This window comes from Pan paniscus, chromosome 16 (genome assembly GCF_029289425.2).
Source record: "Pan paniscus chromosome 16, NHGRI_mPanPan1-v2.0_pri, whole genome shotgun sequence".
In the NCBI taxonomy this organism is placed as follows: Eukaryota; Metazoa; Chordata; class Mammalia; order Primates; family Hominidae; genus Pan; species Pan paniscus.
In genome coordinates, this window is record NC_073265.2 from 32,579,427 (window position 1) to 32,606,503 (window position 27,077).

The following is a 27,077-nucleotide window of genomic DNA, read 5'->3' on the forward strand; positions in this document are numbered from 1 at the left end:
TTGAGGCATCAAAAGTTTGCTTTATTGACACTTATAAATCTAAATAAATATGGAACCAATAGCAAAACATTTAAAAAGTATGTTGTTAAAGGAAGTCCTACAAGTGTTTCCTGTTGTTAAAACTATCCGAGTTTTCTGTTGCAACAAACAGGACAATGTTTTAATCAAACTGTGACTGTGTTCATTTCAGGTTTCCTACATGAAGAATTGTCAATACTACGCTCCCTCAACTATATTCAACCAAGGATCTGCGTGAAACTTTTTCTAAGGTACCATCTCAAATATATTCAACCACGGAACTGCGTGTAACTTTTTCTAAGGTACCATCTCAAATCACAAGGCCTGGGATTGGGTAATTGTTTTACTTTACTAAAGACCACTGTAACTCAATAAACGAACTTAGATTAGAAAATCAGAGGAAGACCACTACTCCTCTCGGATTGCATGGCCACTGTCTTCAGCTGTTTTCTGTAGTGATTGTTTCTAGGTATTTTACCTATTTTACCAACCTTTTTCACTTTTTGCACTGAATAGTGCTAAGGGAAAAAAAGGATGGGGAAAGGAGGAGTGGCAGTATCTATAGCTAGAGGGTCGTCCTATTTGTGGAAAACTTTATTGTCTACTTTAGTGGGTCCTGAATATTAGTCCAGTCCTTACTGCCCAGCACTTAAGGAAGAAAGGTCTAATGTGACTGTATGGGGGTTGAAGTAGGTACCAAAGGAAAAGCAGTTCCCACCACCTCCAAGGAGCAGGAGCTGTTGCTCTTCAGGAAGAAGGATGCTAGTATGGTTGTGTAACATTAATGGCCATGGCACATATGTTGTGTCAATCTGATACTCAGAGCTCAATCCTGTAGTCAAATTGATCACAGTCACTCCAGGAAATGAGGAGGAATGAATCCAGATCCCTCCAACCAGTAACAGCTTTCCATTGAGCACATGAGCTGTGTGGGAGTACCTTGGGGTAATGGGAGGCTGGATGTCTACTGACTCCCAGAGGAATCCACAAGAGATTGGTCTCAGAAAGAGCACAGAGTTCAATGGCTCCTCAGAAGCCCCGAGACCTCCAGCAATAAGGGCTCCCCCTTGCCAAGTGCAGGCACTGTGAGAATGCCGGGCTTCAGGTACTTCTCCCTCCACTGGGATCCTGACCCAAGCCATTGTCCCTACATGTAGGAAATGCCAGTCACTTAGTACAGGTTCCACCACGCTTCGACCCCCATACACAAACAAATATTCCTGATTCTGACAGGACACTTCTGTTGTTGAATGCCGCCAACAACACAAAGTGGAATCATCCTTTCGGCCAGCCTTTGTTATTGTCACTTTCAGGTCCTCAGTGTTATTATCCTCACTCTTAAAAAAATGAAGCTGGAGAACCCCCAAGGCTGGACTTACTGGGGACAGTCTCCCTCCCAGAATCAGAACCCGACTCTCTGAGAGTCTTGTCATGGTGTGATAAAGGCGTCCATCCCACTGAACTCCAGTCCCACAACTGCCTATTTGGCTGCCTTTCCATTCAGAGTCACAATCTCTTGAGAGCAAGTGAAACTGGCTCACTCGGCAGTGCCGCCCCTCCTGCTCTCCAAATCCTCCTGCACTGAGAATAACGTCTGGGCTCAAGAAGACAGAGGCGTGGCCATATCTCTTCAGGTTTGGGACCTGGCCCTCGCTACTGACTACACTGGCAGGGAATAACCCTGAAGGCGAAGCAGGATTTACGCGAGGAAATGCCTCTGAGGATGGAAACACTAGGGTGTGGGAGAGGGTGTCTCCCCTAGAAGCTGCCAGAATGAAATAATGGGCGCACTTCAGATGCCACTCCTCAAATTCGTCAAAGGGTTCAATATTTTCCACCCGCCGGCGCTCTTCTGCGGGAAGAAAGCAGTGATAGAATTCATTCATGTCCACGGCACCGCAGGCGGTCCAGCCAGCTTGAAGGAAGCGGCGCCGCTGCGCCTCCACGTCAGGAAAGCGCTCCAGGCCATGCAGGGGGGAGTTTAGCTGCCGAAAATGTTGCAGCATGCACTGGCCAAAGGCGTCTTGAGGCCTCATCTGCTCATAGACCACGAAAAGGGCATTAGGAAAACGCTGGGCTGCCCAGGCGATGAGGGCCGCGGCACTCTCCGGCTCGAGGTAGGTCAGCACCGCCTCGGCCAGCAGCAGAGTGGGTGAGGCTGCGTCGAGCCCCGCGGCGCCCAGGGCCTCCTCCACTCGCTGGAGCTGCCGCAAGTCCAGACCCAGGATGCAGTAGTCTGCGCTCTCAAAGCACAGCGCGGACGCGGGCTCCCCCCTCTGGAAAGGCCCGGTTAACGCGCACAGCTCTGGCGTCTCTCCAATCCTTTCTGCTTTGCGCCGCGCCACCTCCGGAAAATCCACCTCCCAGACTGCAGCCCGGGCCAGGCGGCCCGCGGTTTTTAAGCGAAAATAGAGCGAGTCGAAGCCAGCGCCGAGAGACAAGATCTGCGCGCGAAGCGCGGCCTGGGGCGCGCCAATCTGCTCCAAAAAAGCGCGCACGCAGTGCCTCACGGCGCGTGCGCGGACGTAGTAGCCTCGGTGAATGAGCGGTGCGCGGCGCGCCGCGCCCGGAACCAGCAACGCGGCAAAGGGGTCCTGCACGTACCCGCGCGCGGCCAGGGAACGCTTGCTGAGGGCGCTGCTGTCGTTGGTGTTCTGTACCGCGCCTGCCCGACGCTCACGGCTCCGGGGGCCCATGGCCAGAAGAGACTCAGGAATGGCAGTCTGTCACGGTTGTGAGCCGCCCCTTGGTTAGCACACACCTCACGGACCTCGGTAGGGGGAAACAACCACCCATGCTCCTGGACTTCCCCTTCCGCCGGCACTTGTGCGTCACTTCCGGGAAGAGCGCATCTCGCCAACCAGAATTGAGGAGGGTGTAGCCAGTGCTAAGTTCGCTTGCGGCTGACCTTTCTTTTGAATGTCGTGAGTTCCATTTGTCCCAGAATACGGTCCGCTACCGCTGTGACATGAGTGTTAGGGAAGGCGGGTTGTCACGTTTCTACAAGCCTTCCAGTCAAAAGGGAAACCTTGCCTAAGTCCTTGTAGTTGAGAAATCTCTAAGAGGTGAGTCTGTGGGGACTGACGACTTGGCTTCCTTGGACCGCCAAGGAAGGGTCTGGTAGGAGCCAAGAAGGGTCGGCACCACGGACCTTCAGTAGGCAAGGATTAGTTAGCTTCCTTGGGTGCTAATAGTTGCTGATTTATTTAATGCTCTCACAGTTGCAAAAGAGAACCCCATTTAAAACTTGAAAACAAGTCACTAAGGCCAGGGTGCAAACTGAAGAAACCGACCTTTACAAATAATTTATAGACACCTAACAAGAAGACGTTTCCCCACAGATAGTAGACTGTTGATTCCCTTGTATTCCCAGCCCTATGTTAGACTGACGGTGAATAAACCACTCAGCCTCTCTTTCTCATCACACCGCCTTCCACTTGGAGAATTCTGTGGATTTTAAAGTAGTGTTGAATATGTCCCCAGAAAGGGGAGTCACTGAAGAGAGGTGATTGTTCCCTGTGGTGTGTTCTGAGCTTTGTTTTTAAGGAGTAAATCCAGGTTAGACTTCAGAATAATCATAAAGTTTCTAAATTGGGTGTCTGGGAGTCATCCATAGGAAACCACTTCCAGAGACATTTAGGAAATTTATCATTTGTTCACTGGGATTTGGTGACTGACTGGCTGAAATAGAAAAGGAAATCAGATAACTTTATGGTTAACTACAGGTGGTACTGCATAATGGTTAAGAGTGTGAGTTTTGGAGTCCAGCAGATTTGGATACTGGAGTCAAGAAAAAGTTTCGTATTTTCCAATGTTTTCTTGTGGAACAAAATGAAATAAGAAAGAAAAGGTTTGGATCAGGATAAAGATTCGGTAATTGAAAAGTGACATTTAGATTTGGTGTTTAAAAGCTCATTAATGGCCTTAGGGAGAGCAGTTTCTGTGGAGCAATGAGGGCAGAATCCATGTTTCAGTGAATAGGAGGTGAGTTAAAGGAGGTATCCAGTCTAAATTGTTATACTTTCGAGGAGCTTAACTCAGAAGGAAAAAAGGGTCAGGGCAGTGGCTAAAGAATATTGTGGGATAAAAGAGTCTTTTGTTTTGTTTTGTTTTCAGGTGGAAGCAAATACTGCACATGCGTGTTGGTCCTGTGAGGGAAACCAGCTAGTGGAGAGGGAGAGGTTGAAGGAACAGAAAAATGAGAAGATAACTCACTGGTAGAGTAACTTGGAATAGATAGAAATGGGATCCTGGGCACGTATTAGTTGTGGGGATAGGAGAATGAATCCTTTATCTGTGACTCCTGATGGAGTAAAAAAAAGATTATGGATAATCATAAGCTCAGGTGTGAGGTAGGGCAGAGAGAAAAAGAAGGAATTTACACCTGATGGCTTCTGTTTTCTCTGTAAACTTGGTGACAGAGTTGTCAGTTTAGTGTAAGGCATTCAGATCTGATGGAACATTTGAGCAGTTTGAGAATTGCTTCTGAAGGGATTAGAAGAAGGGCTCACCTATGCCTGCTGGGTCAGTGGATCCTCACCTCTAAAATGAGATTAAGTACTGCTTTGTGAGGTATCTCAGGGTTGATTGAGGGGCAAATAGAAAAAAAAAAAAAGTTGAAGGACTTTGAAAAATACATAGCACCATAGAAACAAATTTATTTAATGACAGGTTCCTAAAATGTAGGTGTTATGTCAAAAATACTACTTGTTTTGCAAAGACCAGATCAAGAAAAGTAATTAAAGAAGAAAGAGAATGGAGCAAAATTTGTGATTTCGATGCCTTATGATTTAGGCTGGGGGAGGGGGGGCCGGTGTTTAAATCTCAATTTATTCTTATATAAAATGGGGATAATAATACCTCAGGGGTTGTTGTGAGGATTTAAACAAAATAACTGTGTTTAAATCTCAATTTATTCTTATATAAAATGGGGATAATAATACCTCAGGGGTTGTTGTGAGGATTTAAACAAAATAACTATCTAAGACACCACAGTGCCTGGCTCATGGTAAGTGCATAATAAACAGTAACAAATTTTTTTTTTATTCTGAGTTCCCTTTTGGGGGAGTAGGTGGGAGCATGAAAAAAGTTCCCTGGGAGACAGGATACTTGCTTCTGGCCCTGCTCTAATATTGATGAAGTATTACTAATGTGGATCTTATCCCAGTGTTTGTTGCCTTCCGTCCCAGACCAAAACCAGTCCAGAAAAGTTAAATTTGTCATGGCATGCTGTTGTTGGTAGCCATGTTTTAGGCAAGGAACAACAATTTTTTTTAATGTGTAAAGATTATGATTGCTTAGTTGCTTTTTAATTTCCATAGGTTAGCATTGTAGCCAGTGGGTCAGTAAATTTACTCACAGCTAGTTAAAGGTCAGTCTGGAGGATGGTTTGAATGGGGCACAAATTAAGATCAGGATCCTGGAGTAAAATTGAAAATCTGGCCGGGCGCAGTGGCTCGCTCCTGTAATCCCAGCTCAGGCTGGTGGATCACTTGAGCCCAGGAGTTTGAGACCAGCCTGGGCAACATGGTGAGACCCCGTCTCTACAAAAAAATTTTTATATAAAATTAGATGGGCATTGTGGTGCATGCCTGTGATCTCTGCTACTTAGGAGGCTGAAGTGGGAGGATCGCTTGAGTCTGGAAGCTTGAGACTGCAGCAAGCTGTGATCGTGACACTGCACTCCAGCCTGGGCAACAAAGTAAGATCCTGTCTCAAAAGAAAAAAAAAAAAGGTATGTTTTTCCATTTTAATTAAATCATTTATGTTTTTCGGTAGAGATATTAAATGCCATTGATTAAATAGTCCATCTTTTTCATTTTTTACTATTTATTAAGCACTTACTATGGCATTACTTTGAAATGCCATGTTTATCTCATACTAAGTAGGCCTTTCTATGGATTTCTATGGCTATGTTTAGTCCTATACAAACTACTTTCTTTATTGTACATTTTAATATCTTGGTAACTTATTTAACCCCACTCAGTATCAATTTATTGATTTTCAATACAGTAATATTTCACAAAGTTATTTCAAGGATTAAAGATAACATTATTAAAAGTGCTTGTCACATACCTGTTAGGTTCCAAATACATGGAAACTGTTATTCTTAAACGTCATCCTCATTAATACGTGAGAACCCAGAGAGTCAAGGTGGCTAGTTTGAAAATCACTAAATTTCACTTGGAATTTTATCTTCACTTATAAACCACTTTCAGAAGTGAAGGGAAATTATGATTGATTTATCACCTACAGTGTGCTAGGCACTGTGCTAAGTGTTAGAGTGGTGGAATAATTCAAAGGACCTGTCCTCAAGGAACTTACAGTCTGGTGAGAGAGAAAGACAAGTATATCAGTGATCGAGATATCAGTGTGATTAAATGCTGAGTTAAAGGCAGTGACTGGCTCATGTGGGAACATAGATGAGGGGAATTTAAAATACTTTATTAATCATCACTGCTACTTTGCATTTTTAATCCCATTTTTGTAAATAAAGAAACTGAAGCCATGAAGGTGAGTGACTAAGGCCACACAGCTTCTAACCTGTAGAGCTGGTAAAAGGACAAACCTAAGTCCATCTAATGCCAGCACCTCTGTTCTTCTTTTATATATTTTAAACAATTCAAAATTTAAAATTTTATTTTTGGCCGGGCATGGTGGCTCATGCCTGTAATCCTAGCACTTTGGGAGGCTGAGGCGGGTGGATCACTTGACGTCAGGAGTTTGAGACCAGCCTGGCCAACATGGTGAGACCCTGTCTCTATTAAAAATACAAAAATTGGCCAGGTGTGGTGGCATGCACCTGTAATCCCAGCTACTTGGGAAGCTGAGGCAGGAGAATCGCTTGAACCCGGGAGATAGAGGCTGCAGTGAGCTGAGACCATGCCAGTGTACTCCAGCCTGGGTGACAGAGGGAGACTGTCTCAAAAAAATTATATATATATATATATATATATATATTTTTTTTTTTTTTATCCAAAGTAGGCCTTATAAAATTTTGAATTTTTGAAGTCGTTGTATAGAAGGTGCCAATAGTTAAGGAATATACTCTACTAAATGTCAGGTTTTAGTACACCTCTTATAAGCTTGAGGTCTTTTCCTGTTTCCAGTTTATGTTGTTTACTAATCATTTTCCCACTTTAGACACACTTAAGTTAGTTTTAGAGGAGCTTTTGCCTTTTAAAGAAAAAATTAACAAAATCCTGTTTCTTTGCTTTTACATCTGAAAATATTAACATTTGTTAAAATAGGTGAAGCTGAACCCAGATCTACAAATACAGCTAATCTTAACAAAATGTGTGGAAGTAAAGCAATCTGAAGGAAATTCAGTACGATACAATTTACTGACTGAAATACATCATATTGCTCATACTAAGAATAAGAGTGGAGAAGAACCATTTTTTTCCTGCTAAAATGATAGAGGCAGAAGAGCAACAGCCTTGCAAGACAGACTTCTATTCTGAATTGCCAAAAGTGGTGAGAATTCAACTACAGAAATCTTGAGTGGTTGCTAATTATAATGATTTTGATGTTGCTTCTTTTCATCAAAGTAAATTTTGGCTGGGCGCAGTGGCTCGTGCCTGAAATTCCTGCGCTTTGGGAGGCCAAGGCGGGTGGATTCACCTGAGGTCAGGAGTTTGAGACCAGACTGGCCAACATGGCAAAACCCCATCTCTACTAAAAATACAAAAATTCGCTGGGCTTGGTGGCATGCCTGTAGTCCCAGCTACTCAGGAGGCGGAGGCAGGAGAATCGCTTGAACCCGGGAATCAGAGGTTACAGTGAGCTGAGATCGCACCAGTGTACTCCAGCCTGGGTGACAGAGGGAGACTCCATCTCAAAAAAAGAAAAAGTAAATTTTGTAGGCAAAATTTGTAAACTTTATTATGTAGCTAAATCTAGTAAGCAGTTTGCCTATTGCAAACTACCAACATTAAGTACCTGGTAAGATGCTATGAATCTATTGGATATTTGATAAGTTTTACTGGTTGTATCTCTTAGGAACTTCATGCCCACTTGAATGGATCCATTAGTTCTCATACCATGAAGAAGTTAATAGCCCAGAAGCCAGATCTTAAAATCCACGATCAGATGACTGTGATTGACAAGGGAAAGAAAAGAACTTTGGAAGAGTAAGTGTGGGGAGGTTGTGGACATACTCCTTTTTTTCTCTATCAGTATTTTGAGATTGTAAGTAGTATGTAAGAATTCAGATTTTGGTAAACAGAAATAGGGTTGGCATGTGGTGTGGAGCATATATCTTAACATACAACATTTTTTTCCAACTGTTAGACTGTTGACAGTATTTCTAGTGATTTCTGTGGTTTGTGAAGTTATATTGGGATATTCTTTCTTTTTTCTTTCTTTTCTTTTTTTGAGACAGGATCTCACTTTGTTGCCTAGACTGGAGTGCAGTGGCGTGACCACAGATCACTGCCGCCTTGACCTCTGGGGCTCAAGCAGTCCTCCTATCTTAGCATCCCAAGTAGCTGGGACCACAGGTGCACGCCACCATGACTGGCTAATGTTTTTTTAATTTTTTTAGAGATAGGGGTCTCCCTATGTTGCCCAGGCTGGTCTCAAACTCCTGGCCTCAAGCTATCCACTCGCCTTGGCCTCTTAAAATTCTGGGATTACAGGCATGAGCCATTATACCCAGCCTGTGATAGTCTTTAGATTTGAAAATATAGGCATATTGAATTTCCCCATGTCAGGCATGGGTTGGAGAAGGGGTACTATTATTTCCCACTTAAAAATATCAGTAATGTTTTATTTTCAATCATTTGATTATCTTTCCAGATCAATGTAATTTTTGAAACATCTATTCTGTAGTTCTTTGTAAATATAAATATATATTTACTATTAGCCTAAAATTTAATTCATTCAGTTAGTGAGTTTCTTTGATGACTAGATTATGTTAAAACTTTTCATTCATGTTGCAGATGTTTCCAGATGTTTCAAACTATTCATCAGCTTACTAGTAGCCCTGAAGATATTCTAATGGTAAGACATGAAGGAATTTTTAGAATGGTTTAAAAATTATGAAGTAATTTCCTTCCATTATTGCACATGGCCTTTCATTTTTGCTCTCATTAAGAGTGATGAAAAATGTTTTCTCTATTACGGCAACTCTTCAAAACCTATGTAAGTCATTTGCCTAAGAGCTAGTACAGAAAAACTGTGTTTCTTGTAAAAGATATGAGGAAAGAACCATGAAGAGCATCTTCTATAGGATAGAGGATGATATGGAAGAGAAAATTTGGTCCTGTTTTTCATATATAACATACATATATGAAATATTAGGGCTGGACGTGGTGGCTCACGCCTGTAATCCCAGCACTCTGGGAGGCCGAGGTGGGCGGATCACAAGGTCAGGAGTTGGAGACCATCCTGGCTAACACGGTGAAACCCTGTCTCTACTAAAAATACAAAAAAAAAAAAAATTAGCCGGGCATGGTGGCGGGTGCCTGTAGTCCCAGCTACTCGGGAGGCTGAGGTAGGAGAATGATGTGAACCCGGGAGGCGGAGCTTGCGGTGAGCCGAGATCGCACCACTGCACTCCAGCCTGGGCAACAGAGCGAGACTCCGTCTCAAAAAAAAAAAAAAAGAGAAATATTAGACCACAGATGGGGATATCCTTAATAAGGCATTGTCTGTATTACATAGGAGACTTACTGTATGGGTGGACATTATAGAGAAGGAAGAAGTTCAAGAAGAGCTTAGAGAGTAAGTGATTAATCCCTAGGGAAATTGTGCTTTCCCTCTGAGGGCACAAAGGATACCACTGTGTTCTCTTATCTGACGCTCCATGATACTAGAGTCTGACATGGAAGATTGTCTTCTGTATCATTGATCTGACTAGGATGGCATTTTAAAATGTTCTCTTTCTAAATGGAGAGAAGCAAAATTGTGTCAGTGATCTTAACCAGTAGAAAAAAAATGCAAAGAAAGTATAACCTGTTTCTGGAGAGGTAACTTTTGACTGATCAAGCAAAAATTTTCCTCTTTGGTAAAGACTGATCTTCATGATAAGTGGTAAGTAAATTAAGCACCTTTTAGAAGAGAGGTAACTCTAATAGTTTCATTCAACAAAAGTTGACTGAGTGCCCACAATGTTCCAGGCAGTGTGCTAAAGTCTGAGAGAGATTGACACAGTTTCTGCCTCTGAGAAATTTATAATTAGGTTGGAGAGACAGACCCATAAGCAGATACTGCAACATAGTGTGGTAAGCTCTGCATTAGACACACACATAAGGATTTATAGGGAACCAAAAGGGCATTCTCTAAGCAGCGTCTCAAAAGATACCATTGAACATAGCTAAGAATATCCACCACAGGGGCCCTGGTCTCACTTTGTTGATGAGTGTTATAGAGCAAAATGATTAAATTGAAACTTTGACAGTTTAATACTCTATGGGTATATTAATGGCATGCTTGTTGCTACATTCATTTCAAAATGAAAGTTGAAAAGCTTTATTAAATGAAGTGAGAAGATTCTGTGCATTTGACCTAGTGCTACTAGGTGGTTCAGAGGGTGACAATGGGGTGCCCCATATGATAAATGAAACGTCTATGAGGATAAACTAAGAGATTGTAAATGTAGAACTGAGTGTGAGGGAGATCACTTAAAACTCTAGTCAAGGTGACCTGGGTATAATCTCAAAGAGAGGATTGGAGTGTGGCTGAAAAAATGATACTTGTTATTACATGTACCAGACATTATTCTTAGGACTACTTTCAGAAGTAGGTATTTTTATTGTTCCCTTTTTGTAGATGAAAAAATAGGCTTAAAGAGGTTAAGTGTAACTTGCTTAAGATCACACACACACAGTAAGTGGCAGTACTATCTGGTTGCAGAGCTCATGCTCTTTCCCATTCAAGCTTATACAGTCTTAGAGAGGTTTGAGTAAGTAGGAACTTAACTAATTGTGATGTACTTTGTCTGGAAAAAGAATTTGAATAGATATTCTCAGTCCAGCGCATAGGAGAGGAAAGCCCAAAGAGCTGTTCTCAGTACCTACCGCACTACCTGCTGCACATCACAGAAAGGGCTAAATCTGGCAAACACAGATGTAGACCCCAGGGAAATGTTCTTGGATGTGGGTTAGGGATGGTTCTGTAGGCTTCACTGTGGCCTAGATAAATCTTCCTCCCTTTGTTCTTGCTCCATACTTGTTAGTTTTTCATTGTTCATTTGGTTTTACAGGTACCTAGCCACTCAGAAAGAGGGAGCCTTGGATAGTAGTCACTGAAAAGGACTACTATTTCAAACCCTCACTTCAACCGTATTCCTCATTGTCAAACAGCTTTCTGCATTAGTCTCATGTGAGCTGGGGTAGCTGAGTGTGGGTCTGTTCTGTTCTGGGGCAGTGACAAGATCCAGATTCCTCAACCTATTAATACAAAGGTGAGGCCACAATTTCGTGGTGTCAGTGACAGCAAGAGGGAGTTCCTGGAGTAGCAGTACCATGGGGCCAATGCCATTCATGATGGCATGGAGGCTGCAGTATCATGCTCCTTGGAGGAGGCAGCAGTGGTATCTTGCTTGGTCCTGGAGTTTCACGTGATTTAGAATGCAGTTGTATTATCTTTGGCTGTGTATTCTCAGAATCTGGGTCTTTAGACCTCTTGATGAAACTGAGCTACCCATTCCACTTACATTATAATAAGTTCATTTTTGTCTTTAATGGAAAAAGAAAAAAGAAGAGGCCTACAACTTGGATTGCTGTGAATTCACCAAGGTAGTGCCATACTGTTAGGCACTGTATGTATGAACAGCCAGCCCCTCTTGCTTTGCCAGGACACTGCACTCACATGCTTGTGTGTGTGTAGTCAAAGCAGATTAAGATTAGGATACCAACTGTAAGGACTAATTACGGCAGTTTGTCACAGCTTCGCCAACCTAGCCTTTTTTTCCTGTAGATTTTTTAGGATTGAAGGCAGAAAGGAAAAACATCCTTCAGGAAATCCTTCAGGAACTTTTGGATTATTGAGATTTGCACTAAATTGGATACAGTTTTACTCATATTTATCACCTACTTTCTTTGCCCTAAGTACTTCTCGAGAAAATTTAACCCTGCCAGAATTTATTGAAAAATGTAACTTATTCCTAAATAACTTGAATAAAAACCTTAAGCCATGACTTCAAATAGCACATCAGTAATACCTAATCATTTTAGCTGTTTATTTCTGTATGTGCATTTCCTAGCAGTCTACACATACAGATGGTTCCAGCTGGTTTTAGTTTTGCGCCATTTGTCTATTTTATCAATCTGCTATTATAAATACTAGGAAATAAATGTTTAAAAGGGGGAAAAGAAACAAAGGGTGTAGCTGATGTGCAGATTGGGATTGAATGTGGGAATGAGGGGTGATGGGAGTGATTGGAAATATTGCAGCCCTGCATAGTCTCCATCAGGGATGTGACAAAGTGGATAATCTCTACCACGTGAGAAACTTCCAACATTACTTGCAAATCAGATTTAATGAATAAAATAAAGCTGTAGCACTTGGCACATTCATTGGGACCCTTACCCAAACATTATCAATATTGTGTACGTTATCTTTATTATCAGGTCACAAAAGATGTCATAAAAGAATTTGCAGATGACGGCGTCAAGTACCTGGAACTAAGGAGCACACCCAGAAGAGAAAATGCTACCGGTAGAATTTATACTTCTCAGCAAATGTACTGTCCTTTTCCTGTGTGCTTGGATCACTCACATGTTTGTGAGTGGGAATATGAAGCACTAACTTTTATACTATTGTGTTGTTCTGTATTTCATTGAACCTTTAGTCAACAGTCCAAGTCCTCTCTCTGATGTACATTAATGATGTTCATTTTGTTTGTTTTAGAGACAGGGTCTTGCTGTCTTGCCCAGGCTGGAGTGCAGTGGTGCAAACATAGCTCACTGTAACCACAAACTCCTGGGCCCAACAATCACCTCAGCCTCTAAAAGTGCTGGGATTACAGGTGTGAGCCACCGTGCCCATCCTGATGTACATTATTAATGAGTGAGTTATTCTTAAGTAAAAAGTAGTAAAATTCCAGTCAGGCATTATCTGTTTAAGGAAGGAAACAAAGGCCTGCAGCAGTTTCTTTTGTTCTTCCTTGTTTAGTTGTTTTCACTCTGAGAAAAGGATACCTGCTCCTTATGTTTGCATTGTCACAAGCAGAGGCTGATTCTTGCTTCCTGCATCATGGGCACTTGTGAGACAATGCCGTTGAGTGGATGCAGAATCATGTTTTATGGTAGTTACTAAAATGTAGGTTATTCATTCGCTTCTCAGGGAATAGTTTCTTAGGCCAGGAGCAAGCTGTGATGTGGTAAAACCTCTCTGGATAGAGATGAGATCTGGCTATGGTCTGGAGGAATTTCCTGAGATCCTCCTTCTATAAGAGCAGCATCAGGAGACATTGGGGCCCTCTTAGCACCTTGTTTATGACCCAAAGAGACCTAGGTCATCTTGTTTCCTGATATATGTAGCTCAGTAATCATTTGGGGGTAAAATTTTTGAAACTTATTGTAAAGTATAAGTGTTTACATAAGATAAGGAGAAGGCTCTCATCTTGCATTTTTGAACCATAGAATCAGTTCCACGTTGTACTGGTGAGAGTAGTGAAAGGGAAGGAGAGAAGAGCCAACTCATAGGGCTCTTTCAATGGAGTTTTAAAAGAAGGATATTAATCTAAATATGCAACAGTAGAGGAATGGTTAAATAAAGGCTAATGGAATATTAGGCAACCATTAAAAATACTGGTGAAGACACTTTAATGACATGGGGAAATACTCAGACTCATGTTAAATGACTGAACTGGGTACATATACACATAGTAGTATCTTCTCTATTTAAAAATGTGTGTATGGGCAGAGTGCAGTGGCTCATGCCTGTAATTCCAGCGCTTTGGGAGGCTGAGGCAGGAGGATCACTTGACGCCAGAAGTTCGAGACCAGCCTGGGCAACATCATAAGACCCCCCCCACCTCTATGGGCTCCAAGGGCTGCAGTGAACCATGATCGTGCCACTGCCCTCCAGCCTGAGCAACAGAGAGAGACCTTAAAAAAGGTCTCTTGAAATAATACATAAAAATAAATGTGTATATGTGTACTTGGAAAACAGTAGTTATCTCTGGGTGGTGGGGTTATTTTTATTTATTTATTTATTTTGAGACGGAGTCTTGCTCTGTCACCCAGACTGGAGTGCAGTGGTGGGATCTTGGCTCACTGCAACCTCCGCCTCCAAGGTTCAAGTGATTCTCCTGCCTCAGCCTCCCGAGTAGCAGGGATTATAGGCACATGCCACCACACCTGGCTCATTTTCATATTTTTAGTAGAGACAGGATTTCACCATGTTGGCCAGGGTGGTCTCGAACTCCTGACCTCAGGTGATCGGCCCGCCTCGGCCTCCGAAACTGATGGGATTACAGGCATGAGCCACCACACCCTATTTTTATTTTTATTTATAACTTTATGTATTTTACCAGAGACTTTCCACCAAACATAAGCATTTTATAATCCGGGTAAAAGGGTATTTTATTTTACCCAATGTAGCCTAAAGAAAAAGAAAAAAAGGTATTTTACAGGAGGTTGCTCTGGAGAGTGCTCTTGCAGATCCCCTCAGAGAGCAGAGCACTCAGACTTGGAAGAACATGCCTGGTTCCCTGGATGAGAAACACTAAGCCCGAGCAGGATTGAGGGGAAAGGAATCCAAGTTAGGACTTTTTTTCTGGACTAGGAGGAGAGAAAATATCCCTTTAAAAAAAACAAAAAAAACAAAAAAAAACAGGACAGGTGTAGTGGCTCATACCTGTAATCCCAGCACTTTGGGAGGCCAAGGCGGGCGTGTCACTTTCAGCCCAGGAGTTTGAGACCAGCTTGGGCAACATAGCAAAACCCCGTCTCTACTAAATATCCAAAAACTAGCTGGGCGTGGTGGTACCTTCCTGTAGTCTCAGCTACTCAGGAGGCTGAGGTGGCAGGATGGCTTGAGCTCAAGAGACAAAGGTTGCAGTGAGGCAAGATCATGCCACTGCACTCCAGCCTGGGTGACAGCCAGACCCTGTCTCAAAAAAAAAAAAAGCCTTTATTTTTTTTTCATTTCATTTCTCTAACACTTCATTTACCCCCAATTTTATTAAAATATAATTTGCATTTACTAAAATATACCCATAAGGGCCATGTTTTCACTCATCTTTAACTATGCCCTTGTCATAGCATAAAGTGAAAATGTAATTGTTCATATAGGATTGCTGAAGGTGAGGGATGAAATAGTTGATGATCTCTTTACATGTATTTTCTATGTGTCCTTTCTAGGAATGACTAAAAAGACTTATGTGGAATCTATACTTGAAGGTATAAAACAGTCCAAACAAGAAAACTTGGACATTGATGTTAGGTAAGAAGATTGTACCTTAGTAGTTAACGTTTACAAAACCAGAATGTGAATTTTTACTGTTTTGATCATGGGTGTAATGGATTTGTTAAAATTAATCATTCATTGATTTATACAATAGAAAAATAAAATCAAGAACGCTGTTGTTTAAAGTGAGAACACAATTCTGAGTTTATTCATAAGGCAATAAAATTCTGAGTATTTTTACATGAGTAAAGTATGGTGTTCCTTTGCCATTAAGCTAAAATGAACTTCTTACTGTGGCCTACAAGGTCCCACATGATCTGGCTGCCTCTGTTACTTCAGCAGCTCATCTAGACCACTCCTCCTCCCTTACACGTGGGCCTGCTGTCTGTTCCTAAAATAAGCAAAAAAGACTGTCCCCCTTCAGCACCTTTGTTTAGTATTCCCCAGAACACATTTCTACCAGATTCCTGCCCAGCTGACTGGCTTCTTCTCATTATTCAGATCTCAATTTGGCTGTTACTTCCTCAGAGGGGCCTTCCTTTACCACTCTGTCTAAAGTGCCCCACTAATCCTCTAGTCACCCATCTATTTCCTTTATGGCATTATTTGTAACAAGATAAGGAATTATCTTGTGTTAGTTTGTATGTATGCCCACCCACTAGAGTGTAAGTGTAGTGAAGCCAGGGACCTTGTTTTTTGATTCACCTCTACATCTTTAGTACTTACCACAAAGTAGGTACATAGTATGGGCTCAGTAAAGCCCTAAATGAAGAAAGAAAAAAAGCTAGCTGTATAGTTTCAGGCTATAAGACTCTAAAAATTAAGCTTTTAGCTAATAACCCCAATAAAAAACCAAGCAGAAGACAATAGAATGCAGAGAAGAAGACATACAAAGAGCTGGTAGACATATAGAAATACAGAGAAAACTACTTAATTCATTAATCATATATTACAATACTGTTTCAATAGGCTAAAAAAAGTAATAGCCAGTGTTTGTAAGTTACACACTGCTGGTAAGCATATGTAATAAAACCTCTTTAAATCCTGCACTGGTACACAGGTAAGGGGGGAAAAACCTCTCTAAAGAGCAATATATGTCAAGATTTATAAAAAAGTTTTTCCCTCTGACACAGTAATTCTGTGCTAGAAATGCATCCCAGGAAATAGATTGATTTATGCATAAGATTCCTTATTATAATGTTATTTATAACAAAAATTAGAAAATAGCTTAAAACATCCAGCATTCAGAGGATAATTACATTATGGTATGCTCATATGATTTATACTATTTTCTAACATTATTGTAATGGCATGGGAAGTTGCTAAGTGAAAAAAAAAGACAGCATTTTATATATAGTTGATCTAAATTTTGTAAATAAATGAACAAATGCTAAAGGAATTTATTTTGTCAATAAATAGTAAACTCATAACTGCTTTAAAAAATTATAGGGGTTCTCTGGGTATTCAAGAAATATTAACAGGCCAAGCACAGTGGCTCATGCCTGTAATCCCAGAACTCTGGGAGGCCAACATGGGCAGATCACCTGAGGTCAGGAGTTGGAGACCACCCTGGCCAACATGATGAAACTCCATCTCTACTAAAAATACAAAAATTAGCCAGGTGTGGTGGCAGGCACCTGTAATCTCAGCTACTCAGAAGGCTGAGGCAGAATTGCTTGAACCCGGGAGGTGGAGGTTGCAGTGAGCTGAGATCGCGCCATTTCACTCCAGCCTGGGTGACAAGAACGAAATTCTGTCTCAAAAAAAAAAAAAAAAAAGAAATATTAACAGAGATTCTCTGGGTATTCAAGTCTTATAGAATTCCAGCTAATATTTGAAGAATGAACTTTTATCAGATATTTGATACATTTTAGAAAGAGAATATTTCTGATTTTGTAACCCCTAATGAAATAATGGATCTCAGCCTCCTAAGAACACACCACCACCAGTTTACTCTTGCCAAAAAATGGAACCTGATCTGCCTCTGGACTAGACAGGAAATGTAAGAAATAGGACAACATGTTAAAGGCTGGGCATGGTGGTTCACGCCTGTAATCCCAGCACTTTGGGAGGCCGAGGCGGGCGGATCATGAGGTCAGGAGATCGAGACCATCTTGGCTAACACGGTGAAACCCCGTCTCTACTAAAAATACAAAAAATTAGCCAGGCGTGGTGGCACGTGCCTATAACCCCAGCTACTCAGGTGACTGAGGCAGGAGAATCGCTTGGACCCGGGAGGCAGAGATTGTACTGAGCCCGAGATTGCACCATTGCACTCCAGCCTGGGCGACAGAGTGAGATTCCATCTCAAAAAAAAAAAAAGAAAAGAAAGAAATAGGACAACATGTTAACAACACAGGATACAATCAACAAAATCCAGACCATGGAAAACTTTGTAGGACAAACAACTTGGTTTCTTCAACAAATAAGTTACAAGAAAAGCAGGGTGGGAGGTGGGAGGAGAGGAAAGAGTGGTTGTAGATTAAGAGAGGCTTAGAAGATACATTGACTTACACAAAGTGTGGACCTTGTTTGGATCCTGAATCAAACAAACTGAAGAAACAAATACAGGAACCAAAAAACCTCGAAAGACAACTGTAAATCTGAACAGTGACTGGATGCTTGATGCTATTTAGGAATTCATGTCTCAGTCCATATGACAAAGTAAAATGTCATGTTGTCTAGATTCAGTCAGGCTATACTTTTCCTAGTGAGATGTATTACACGTAGTCTGCCATCTCTGTCTGGCCGTACTCAGAATTGTCTTTTTCATCTGTGTCATATTAGTTTTCAACTCTGTCTTTCTTATGTTAAAGGTATTTGATAGCAGTTGACAGAAGAGGTGGCCCTTTAGTAGCCAAGGAGACTGTAAAACTTGCCGAGGAGTTCTTCCTTTCTACTGAGGGTACAGTTCTTGGCCTTGACCTCAGTGGAGACCCTACTGTAAGTTATTTTTCCTACGTGCATTTTAATTCTAAAAGGTAGAATCAGTGGGATAAGGACTAGCTTCGGGCATCTTGCATTGCATTCTCCAGAGTGTCCAACAGACACTCCATTCTGTGGATGAAGGCCTGTTCTGCCCTGGATGACCAGAATGCCTAGAGCAGCTCTCATCCAAGGTTCTGTGAAACAATTAAGTACCCTAAAAGAAAAAAAAAGAGTTGCCTGACTATATGACTATTTTCTCCATTCTTCTAAAGATGGTGCACAACTAGTCCCAGACTATATGCACTGTAATGTAATTCATTACATACAATGGATGGATGTCTTAGGGTATTAGGGCTTAACTATCTCATAGATAGTTGAGAAATGTTGACTTGAGCTTCTTGAATGTCAGATTCAAGCAGAAATCTTGATATTCGGGGCTGGATAATTTGTTGTGGGGCTGCCCCATGCATTGTAGGATGTTTAGCAGCATCCTTGGCCTCTACCCACTAGATGCCAGTAGCACTCTCCCAGATATGACAACCAAAAATGTCTCCAGACATTGTCAAGTGTCCCCTGGGGGGCAGAATTGCTCCTGGTTGAAAACAGCTGAATAAGAGAGTCCCATGAAATTGATTCTTATGGCTTTGTCCAAACCTGGAGTATTCTGCCCTTCTTTTTATCCACCTGTTTAACAGAAGTGTTTTGAGTAATCATGAGAGTTCCTGAGTCAAGTGAGTGAGTTCTCCTTAGCTCTGGATATCTAGGTGTCCTTCCAGGCATAAAATTTGGTGACTACTATATCCAGCTTAGCTGATTGACCTCAGTTTACTGATACTAGACAAGATTCTCAAGGGCAGGAACTGTGCCTTTGCCAGCTTTGTATTCAGTGAAGTGGCTCGCACATTGTAGGTGCTTTATAAACAAGATGTGCAAATGAATTAATCTACCATTATTTTTTTCTGCCGTTATGTTGTTCATTGGAATGGAGTACTCAGTTCCTCAGTTTTCCCAGAATTCTCATGCATCCTTATTTTAACTTTTATCTTTAAGGTAGGACAAGCAAAAGACTTCTTGGAACCTCTTTTAGAAGCTAAGAAAGCAGGTCTGAAGTTAGCATTGCATCTTTCAGAGGTAAATAATATTGTCTTAGGCTAGAAGGGACAGATTGTAATAGAAAATAATAGGGTCATTTGTAAGTGACTAGGAATAAACCGGGATTGGAAAAACATTTTTTAAAAAGGGAAAGTAGAAATATTTTTAAATCTAAATTTAAAAATACATGACTTGCTTCAGTCTCTACTGTTACTGTTTTTATCCTTTTGTGGTTCCTGGGAGTGGCTGTTGACTCAAATGCCAGCTGTGTCATTAAAAGCAGTTTAATGACGTCTTGCTAGAGAAAATGCATGAATTTCCAACATCAGTCTTGTCATTGGCAAGCTGACTCTAAGAAAAGCACCAATTTATCTCACCTGTCCTCACAGTAGAAGGGACCTGATTGTATCACATCCACTGGCAGTAAAGGAAGCAGCTCGTCATTTTTCAAAGCCCAGCAAAGAGGTCCAGTGCCCCTCATCAGCCCCAAGCTCACTGTTAGCATGAACGTAGTGACAGATAATTGCTGGGAAGTAGTCACTTTCTTAAGCACATCCTTATGAGGCAAACCCCTTGTGAGGGACTTTGCTGCAATTTTCTCCATTTTATAAATGGATGTATTTTTTACCTCAGTACTTCTATCTATTTAATTATTTCTTAAATGCAGAAAATAATACTTAGTCTACTTACCTCACAGTTATTGTATTAAAGGGGTAATGTATAAAGGTTGAGTTACATCATGATTTAAAGATTAGGGAAAAAAATCAGAACCCCTTGCCAGTACTTGTATCTTTCATGTCTATAAGCAGAAGGTCAGTAATCTAGTGGCAGGACTTAAAATCTAGAATCCATGTTTCCACACTCTTAACTCAAAAGACCTTTCATCCACAGGACATCCTATGGCTGACCTAACTGATGTGTGATAGAAACCATTGGTCATTATAAGGGAATAGCATGTGTGACAGTGACCAGTTATCTCTGGCCTTGTGTGCAACATCAGAACTTGTTCTTTACCTTAGTTTCTGTTGCTTTTATCATCCAGTCCATTGGATATAAAAGATTTCATTTAAAAATGTTCTGAGCATTTGTGTTTTGGGCTATCTAGGAGATAAAGAGCACAGCCAGACATTTTCATGGTGATTGTGGTATGTACATAGCCAGCCTTGTCAGAATCAAACATGATGAGCACACTATGTGAGGAAAGTAACTGGGCCCTGGAGTCAGATTGAGTTAGGTTTCACGCTTATCTCTACCATTCACTAGCTCTATGACCTTGGACAACTTTTTTTAAAAAATCCTTTATATTTTTAACTATAAGAGTTATGTATACCTGAAAAAAATCCAAGTGTCAAGAAGGAAAATAATTAAAAATTAAAAGCCCAATTTCTATTTGTTTTGCTCCCCAGAGTTAATACTATTAACAGTTTTGTGTTTATATTTTTTCAGAACTTTTTATAATATATATGAACACATGTCTATAACAGAACACACATATACATATGGAGTTGTGAAGTTTTATTTTTTGAAAATTACTTAATTTTTCTCAGCTTTAATTTCTTCATCTTAATACTTTTTAAGATTCTTGTGAGGCCTTAAATAATTTGTGTGAAAAGGCACAAAGTAGGTTCTTAATAAGTGTTTATTATTATCATTGAAATGAATCTAGAAGAATATTGAGGAAAGAATGAGAAGATAAAAGGCAAAGAGCTAGGAAGGCAGAAGTAGTTCAGTTTTCCAAAAGGTCTGCATTAAGTACTACTTAGAGGGGCAGGGTACCTAGCTATAGAAAAAAATACTCTTAAGAACCACTGAAAGAGGCCATTGATCCCCTTTCCTCCCCTTTCTTTAGATTCCAAACCAAAAAAAAGAAACACAAATACTCTTGGATCTGCTTCCTGACAGAATCGGGCATGGAACATTTCTCAACTCCGGTGAGGGAGGATCCCTGGATCTGGTGGACTTTGTGAGGCAACATCGGATACCACTGGGTAAGGCTTGGAGTTTCAGGTCTTCCAGATGACTCTCTGTCTCTCCCCCAATCCCCAGGTTGCCTGGAGATTACAGAGAAGTACTGTTCTAAAAGTACGAATGTCATGTAGCTATTAAAAGATGGAGTGTGTGCTTTCTGAGCCTTATTTAAAACAGAAAGCTTTAGCTTCCATTAGAATATAAGCTCTATGAGAGCAGGGCCCCTGCTTGTCTTATTCGTTGTTACATTCTCCAATGCTTGGAACTCAATAAGAATTTTTTAAAGGAATAAAGGGTCATCTAGAATTTTGAAATGACTTTAACAAAATTGACATGTGTTATGAAAATATGTAACATTATTTAAAAATGAAACATGGAAAATCCCAAGTATATTTTCACATGTCTGTTGATCATTACACACTTGATTGTCTATGTGTTTATGAAGTGCCTACTTTGTTGTCATTGCTGTCGATAGAGCAGTACACAAAACAGGCAAGATTTCTTTCCCAAGAAACTCATATTCTAGCAGAGGGAGGACAGTAAACAAATATACAAGAAAGTATCAGTGTTCTGTGAAGAAAATTAAACAGGCTGATATAGTAGTGATTGTATAACCACTTTTGATTGGATGGTTAGGAAAGGCCTTTCTAAAGAAGGAAAAAGTGGTTGGCTGCAAACTATTTTACAGAATGATCAATTTGCTATATTTACCAATTTATAAAAATGCTTGTGTGAGTATGTTTTAACTATAGAGTTTTTAGCAATTCATAATGGGCTAGATTTGCTAAGGAAAATTTTAAATATCCACAAAAGTGGAGAGAATGGGAACCACTGGCATAGTGATCTTACTTGGTGTGGTGGCCTAGCTCTGCTCCCAACAGAGGGGGCAGCTTGGGTTTGTCATCCGTTAAACTGAGTGAGCCTGTGTTGAGGCTGCCTTACTCAAGTGAGCAGATACCATCAATCAAGTCAGTAAGGTGTTTTACTCTGGCTGGGGAGCCTGGTAATATTTCCAGGAAGGAATTTGTTAATAATAGGAGTCACTCTTTTTTTTGGGGGGCGGGGGACGGAGTCGCTCTGTCACCCAGGCTGGAGTGCAGTGGCGCGATAGCTCACTGCAAGCTCCACATCCTGGGTTCACGACATTCTCCTTCCCCAGCCTCCTGAGTAGCTGGGACAACAGGCACCCGCCACCACGCCCAGCTAATTTTTTTTTTTTTTTTTTGTATTTTTGTAGTAGAGATGGGGTTTCACTGTGTTAGCCAGGATGGTCTCGATCTCCTGACCTCATCATCCACCCGCCTTGGCCTCCCAAATTGCTGGGATTAGAGGCGTGAGTCACCATGCCCGGCCAATAGTAGGAGTCATTCTTAAGATGGACTTAACTTACCTAGAAGCAGAAGGAGGTGAATGGATGATTGTCTGGGTAAAAGCGTTTAGGGGTTCTTAGAAGCCATGGCAAAGTCTCTGCTCATTCTTAGCTCTTTATAATGCTCTCACACCTGGTGCTACAGTTTTCTTACCTTTGTTTTGGCTTCCACCATTAGACCAGGAGGGATTGCAGTAGCTTTTCAAAAAACCCTTCTGCTCCTATCATTGATAATTCTCTGCTTTTTTCATCATGACATTCCTCTTTCCTCTCTATTTTGGTCAAAGAAGGAGAAGTCCATGGCTGTAAAAGGGATATTAATTCCTTGCCTGGTACCTCTGTTGCCATAAGTTGCACCACATGCTTCCTGTACAACTACACTAATTGAACTACAAATTTTCACACATAAGGAAAGGTCGACTTTGTAAACTAATAAACTACTTTAAATTAGCAAAATTTGGAAATATTTCTCGTGTCTACTTGGTGAACACTGAATGAGTTCACTTATTTGCTTTTAATAAGAGGTTTTTTTCCCCTTTTCATCTAGAACTCTGTTTGACCTCAAACGTCAAAAGTCAGACAGTTCCATCTTATGACCAGCACCATTTCGGATTCTGGTACAGCATTGCCCATCCTTCTGTGATCTGTGTAAGGTGTTCCGTGTGAAGTATTTTGCTCCTTTTTGCTCCCTGCGTTGCATTAATTCAGATGTTCACTATCTAGCTGACTGCCTTGCATGCCTGAGGATAATGCCCAAGTAGAGGAGTTAGAAGGGACCGGGGTGTGGCTGGGTATGGTGGCGCACACCTGTAATCCCAGCTACTCAGGAGACTAAGGCAGGAGAATCACTTGAACCCAGGAGGAGGAGGTTGCAGTGAGCAGAGATCATGCCATTGCACTCCATCTTGGGCAACAAGAGTGAAACTCCATCTCACAAAGCAAAAAAAAAAAAAAGGGACTGGGACATGAGAGGCTACAGAGGGCCAGGGTGACTCTGGTTTGGCTCTCTAGCAAAAGGTACTTGAGAGGACTTAAAAACAAACAAAAAAACTGATGCTCTGCACCCATCCCATGAGATTCTGTTTTATTTGATCTGGGGTGAGTCCTGGGCAGAGATAGGCTTTAAAAGCTCCTTAGGTAATTTTAATATACAGCCAGAGTTGAAACACTGCTCTGGTATCTTTTCTTAAGTATAAATAAATCTGTTTAGTTACAGCTATGCATAGATAAATTTGTAGGCCCTTGTTTAGACTCTTGAAAGAAGCATAGTAAATAGGAAAATAGACTCTAAACAAAAAGATGGTTGTTTTTGAAAAATCCTTCCTTTTTCATTTTGAAACATTCTTGTTTACATTGGCAGACTGATGATAAGGGTGTTTTTGCAACACACCTTTCTCAAGAGTACCAGCTGGCAGCTGAAACATTTAATTTGACCCAGTCTCAGGTGTGGGATCTGTCTTATGAATCCATCAACTACATCTTTGCTTCTGACAGCACCAGATCTGAACTGAGGAAGAAATGGAATCACCTGAAGCCCAGAGTGTTACATTTTTAAGCTATAATGAGGTGAACTACTTCTGAGTATGTGTTTCAATCAAGTTCTTGCCATATCCCACTTAGTAAAACAGTCCACCACTCCTTTGAAGCATAGAAACCAAGTTCCTTGGGCTCTATCACCAGCACCTTACACATGGCAGGTACTCAGTAAACACGTGTCTTCAACTGACTCACAAGCTGTCAGGTGCTTACTGGGTGGGACTTGACTGTTGTTGCTAATTAAATCCCCATTCCACCAGTGATTATTGTGACTCAGCAGTCCTTCCCTATTAGTGATCATAAAATTTCAGGGAAATCGAAGTTTCTCATCAGGAAATGTTTTGGAATTACTAGTATAAAGTTAGGAAAGTGGGGAAATTAGGCTACTGCTGAGACCTTTAAGCCTTCTAAACAGCTTTATATTTTATTGTGCATACTTTAATCAGACTCCCTTCACTCGCTTTAAGTTTTTAAAAGTATTCCCCAGCTGGATGTGATGGCCTATGCCTATAATCCCAGCACTTTGGGAAGCCAAAGTGGGCAGATTGCTTGATCCTAGGAGTTCAGTAGCAGCCTAGGCAACATGGAGAAACCCTGTCTCTACAAAAACAAAAAACCGGAAATTAGCCAGGCACGGTGGTGCACACCTGTAGTCCCAGCCACCAGGGAGGCTAAGGTGGGAGGAGACCTGATCCCAGGGATGTTTGAGGCTGCAGTGAGCTGTGATGCTACAGCACTCCAGCCTGGGCAACAGAGTGAAACCCTGTTTCAAAAAAAAGAAAAGTATTCTCCAAGATCCCAAGACCATTGACACCAGGCCACATTATATACCAGGGATTTATGTGAATGCCTAGGGATGACCGTAGTGACAGATAAAGCTAGGTGCTGAGATCTGGTTTTGCCCTCTTCATGATTGTCCCATCAGTACTAGAAAGTGAAGTCATTGCTCCAATTTTGGAAGAGGAGAGAATAACTGGCTGAGGGGTGAGAAAGACAGAAATAGCTGCAGCTCTCTTTTTTTTTTTTTTTTCAACAAAGGCTCTCACTCTGTTCCCCAGGCTGGAGTGCAGTGACATGATCACAGATCACTGCAGCTTTCAGTTTTAAAACAGCTTCTATTACATTTTCTTTGTGGAAGCTGTATTTCTACTTTAGTACTCACTTTCTGCTCGGTCTGAAAGATACCTCTAGTAGTGGCAACATTGTGTTAAGTAGAGTTCATTGGGTCTCTTGTAACCCTACCCCTACATAATGGACCACTGGTGCAGGCTTACATAAACACACATACTGTGGCCACTTCAGCTGAAGACAAGGGACAAACTAAGATAGTTCTGAAAGGTAAAAAAACAAACAAACAAAAAAAAAACAAAAACAAAATTATTAGATACCAAGTTATGCTTGAATTGCTTTGCTCTTTAGAATGTGTGTTTTTCCCTGGTATCAGAAGAAGTTAAGGCTGATGACACCCCTAATTTAAATTACTAAGGATTTCTGATAGGTTTTCTGTCTTTCTGTGATATCGTAAAGTATTTATTTGGTCTTTGACCCTGTTTCCTGGCATACTGCTTCTAAAATCCTTAGAGTCTCCAGAGTGATGGCTTTTTGTATCTAATGAGTTGACTGCTGGCTGGCAGCCCCTAGGGGCTGGTCACTGGAAAGACAAATGCATGATTAGAGTTGGGACTTTCAGTCCTCCCCCAAACTCTTGTGAGAAGGGCTGAAGGTTAAGTTGATCACCAGTGACCAGTGGTAATCATACCTTCATAATGAAGCCTCCATAAAACTCCAAAAGAACAGATTTCGGAGCACTTCCAGGTAACTGAACATGTGGAGGTCCCTAGAGGGTGCTGTACCTGAAGAGGGTAGAGGGTATAGGAGCTCCCTGTCCCTTCCCACATGCCTTGCTCTATCCATTTCTTCATCTCTATCCTTTGTACTGTCCTTTATAATAAACCAGTGAACCTAAGTGTTTCCCTGAGTTCTGTGAGCTTTACTAGCAAATTAAACTCAAGGAGGGGTCATGGGAACCCTGATTTATAGGTTTGGTCAGAAGCACAGGTGAAACCACCTGGGGTTTGAACTTGGCACTGGAAGTGGGCAGCAGTCTTGTGGGACTGGGCCCTCAATCTGTGGGATCAAATGCCATCTCTAGGGGATAGCATGGGAAACTGGAGGACACCTAGCTGGTATCTGCTGCAAAATTGATTGCTTGCTTGGTGGTGGGGAAAAAAACTCCACACATTTGGTCAGAGAAGTTTTCTGTCTTTATTGTGGTGTGAGAGCAGAGGAAAAAAGTTTGTTTTTTCCACTCAGACTTTGTTTTAAGGAACAGGGGAGAGGGAAGTTCTGTGGTTTTTGAAGTTCTTAGATACGTGTGTGTAGCTTTGTGGGGCATTATATATAGCATTATATTATTTTCTACCCTTATCTACTCATACAGAAATTGCACAGTAAAAACATCAAAGTTTATTCATAAAATGTGGATCTATTGCAGTCACTAAAAATGTTGTAGAACAGATTTTAATGACTGAAAGTGTTCATGATAATATATTCAATGAAAATATGGTTATAAAGTTTTATAGTCCTTTTTTTGTTTAATATCTATACAAAAGCTATTGAAGTGTATGATTTTAATTTATTAGCCTTATCATGAAATTCTTTTCACACTATAAAAGTCATGCTAGTCTTAAGTGACGGTAGGGATGGCATAAGTTTTTTTTGTTTGAGGTTCTAAAATTTATGTGGATTGGCTGATAAACAGCATTTATGAAAAACTACAGCTAACATCAGATTTAATGGTGAAATA

The 27,077-nt window shown here is 41.1% G+C and overlaps 2 protein-coding genes across 12 annotated transcripts; one reads left to right on the forward strand and one right to left on the reverse strand.

Moving 5' to 3' along the window:
• On the reverse strand, window positions 1-2,714 carry LCMT2 (leucine carboxyl methyltransferase 2). The gene has a single exon (XM_003805582.5). It carries the CDS (start codon window positions 2,712-2,714, stop codon window positions 654-656), a length of 2,061 nt encoding a protein of 686 aa, XP_003805630.1. The 3' UTR covers window positions 1-653.
• Window positions 2,352-26,844, forward strand: ADAL (adenosine deaminase like). Of its 11 annotated transcripts, none has more exons than XM_055098354.2 (13): window positions 2,352-2,942; window positions 4,135-4,235; window positions 5,630-5,752; window positions 7,269-7,494; window positions 8,020-8,150; window positions 8,961-9,021; window positions 12,594-12,681; window positions 15,333-15,414; window positions 18,195-18,321; window positions 19,357-19,437; window positions 21,248-21,386; window positions 23,283-23,383; window positions 24,096-26,242. In XM_055098354.2, the coding sequence occupies exons 4-13, from the start codon at window positions 7,432-7,434 to the stop codon at window positions 24,288-24,290; spliced, it is 1,068 nt and encodes a 355-aa protein (XP_054954329.1). In that variant the 5' UTR covers window positions 2,352-2,942; window positions 4,135-4,235; window positions 5,630-5,752; window positions 7,269-7,431; the 3' UTR covers window positions 24,291-26,242. The 11 variants fall into 11 exon arrangements, with proteins under 11 accessions (XP_054954329.1, XP_054954328.1, XP_054954331.1 ...); XM_055098353.2 differs by having other exon boundaries at window positions 2,571-3,083; XM_055098356.2 differs by lacking the exon at window positions 4,135-4,235 and having other exon boundaries at window positions 2,581-2,792.
• The last annotated feature ends 233 nt before the right edge of the window (window positions 26,845-27,077 follow it).

Bases quoted from the DNA above. Each gene is read 5' to 3' on its own strand.
- LCMT2 (XM_003805582.5), bottom strand. From the start codon at position 2,714: ATGGGCCCCCGGAGCCGTGAGCGTCGGGCAGGCGCGGTACAGAACACC.
- ADAL (XM_055098354.2), top strand. From the start codon at position 7,432: ATGATAGAGGCAGAAGAGCAACAGCCTTGCAAGACAGACTTCTATTCT. The intron at 9,022-12,593 runs GTAAGACATGAA...CTTTATTATCAG, and splicing joins GCCCTGAAGATATTCTAATG to GTCACAAAAGATGTCATAAA. The intron at 23,384-24,095 runs GTAAGGTGTTCC...TTACATTGGCAG, and splicing joins CCCATCCTTCTGTGATCTGT to ACTGATGATAAGGGTGTTTT.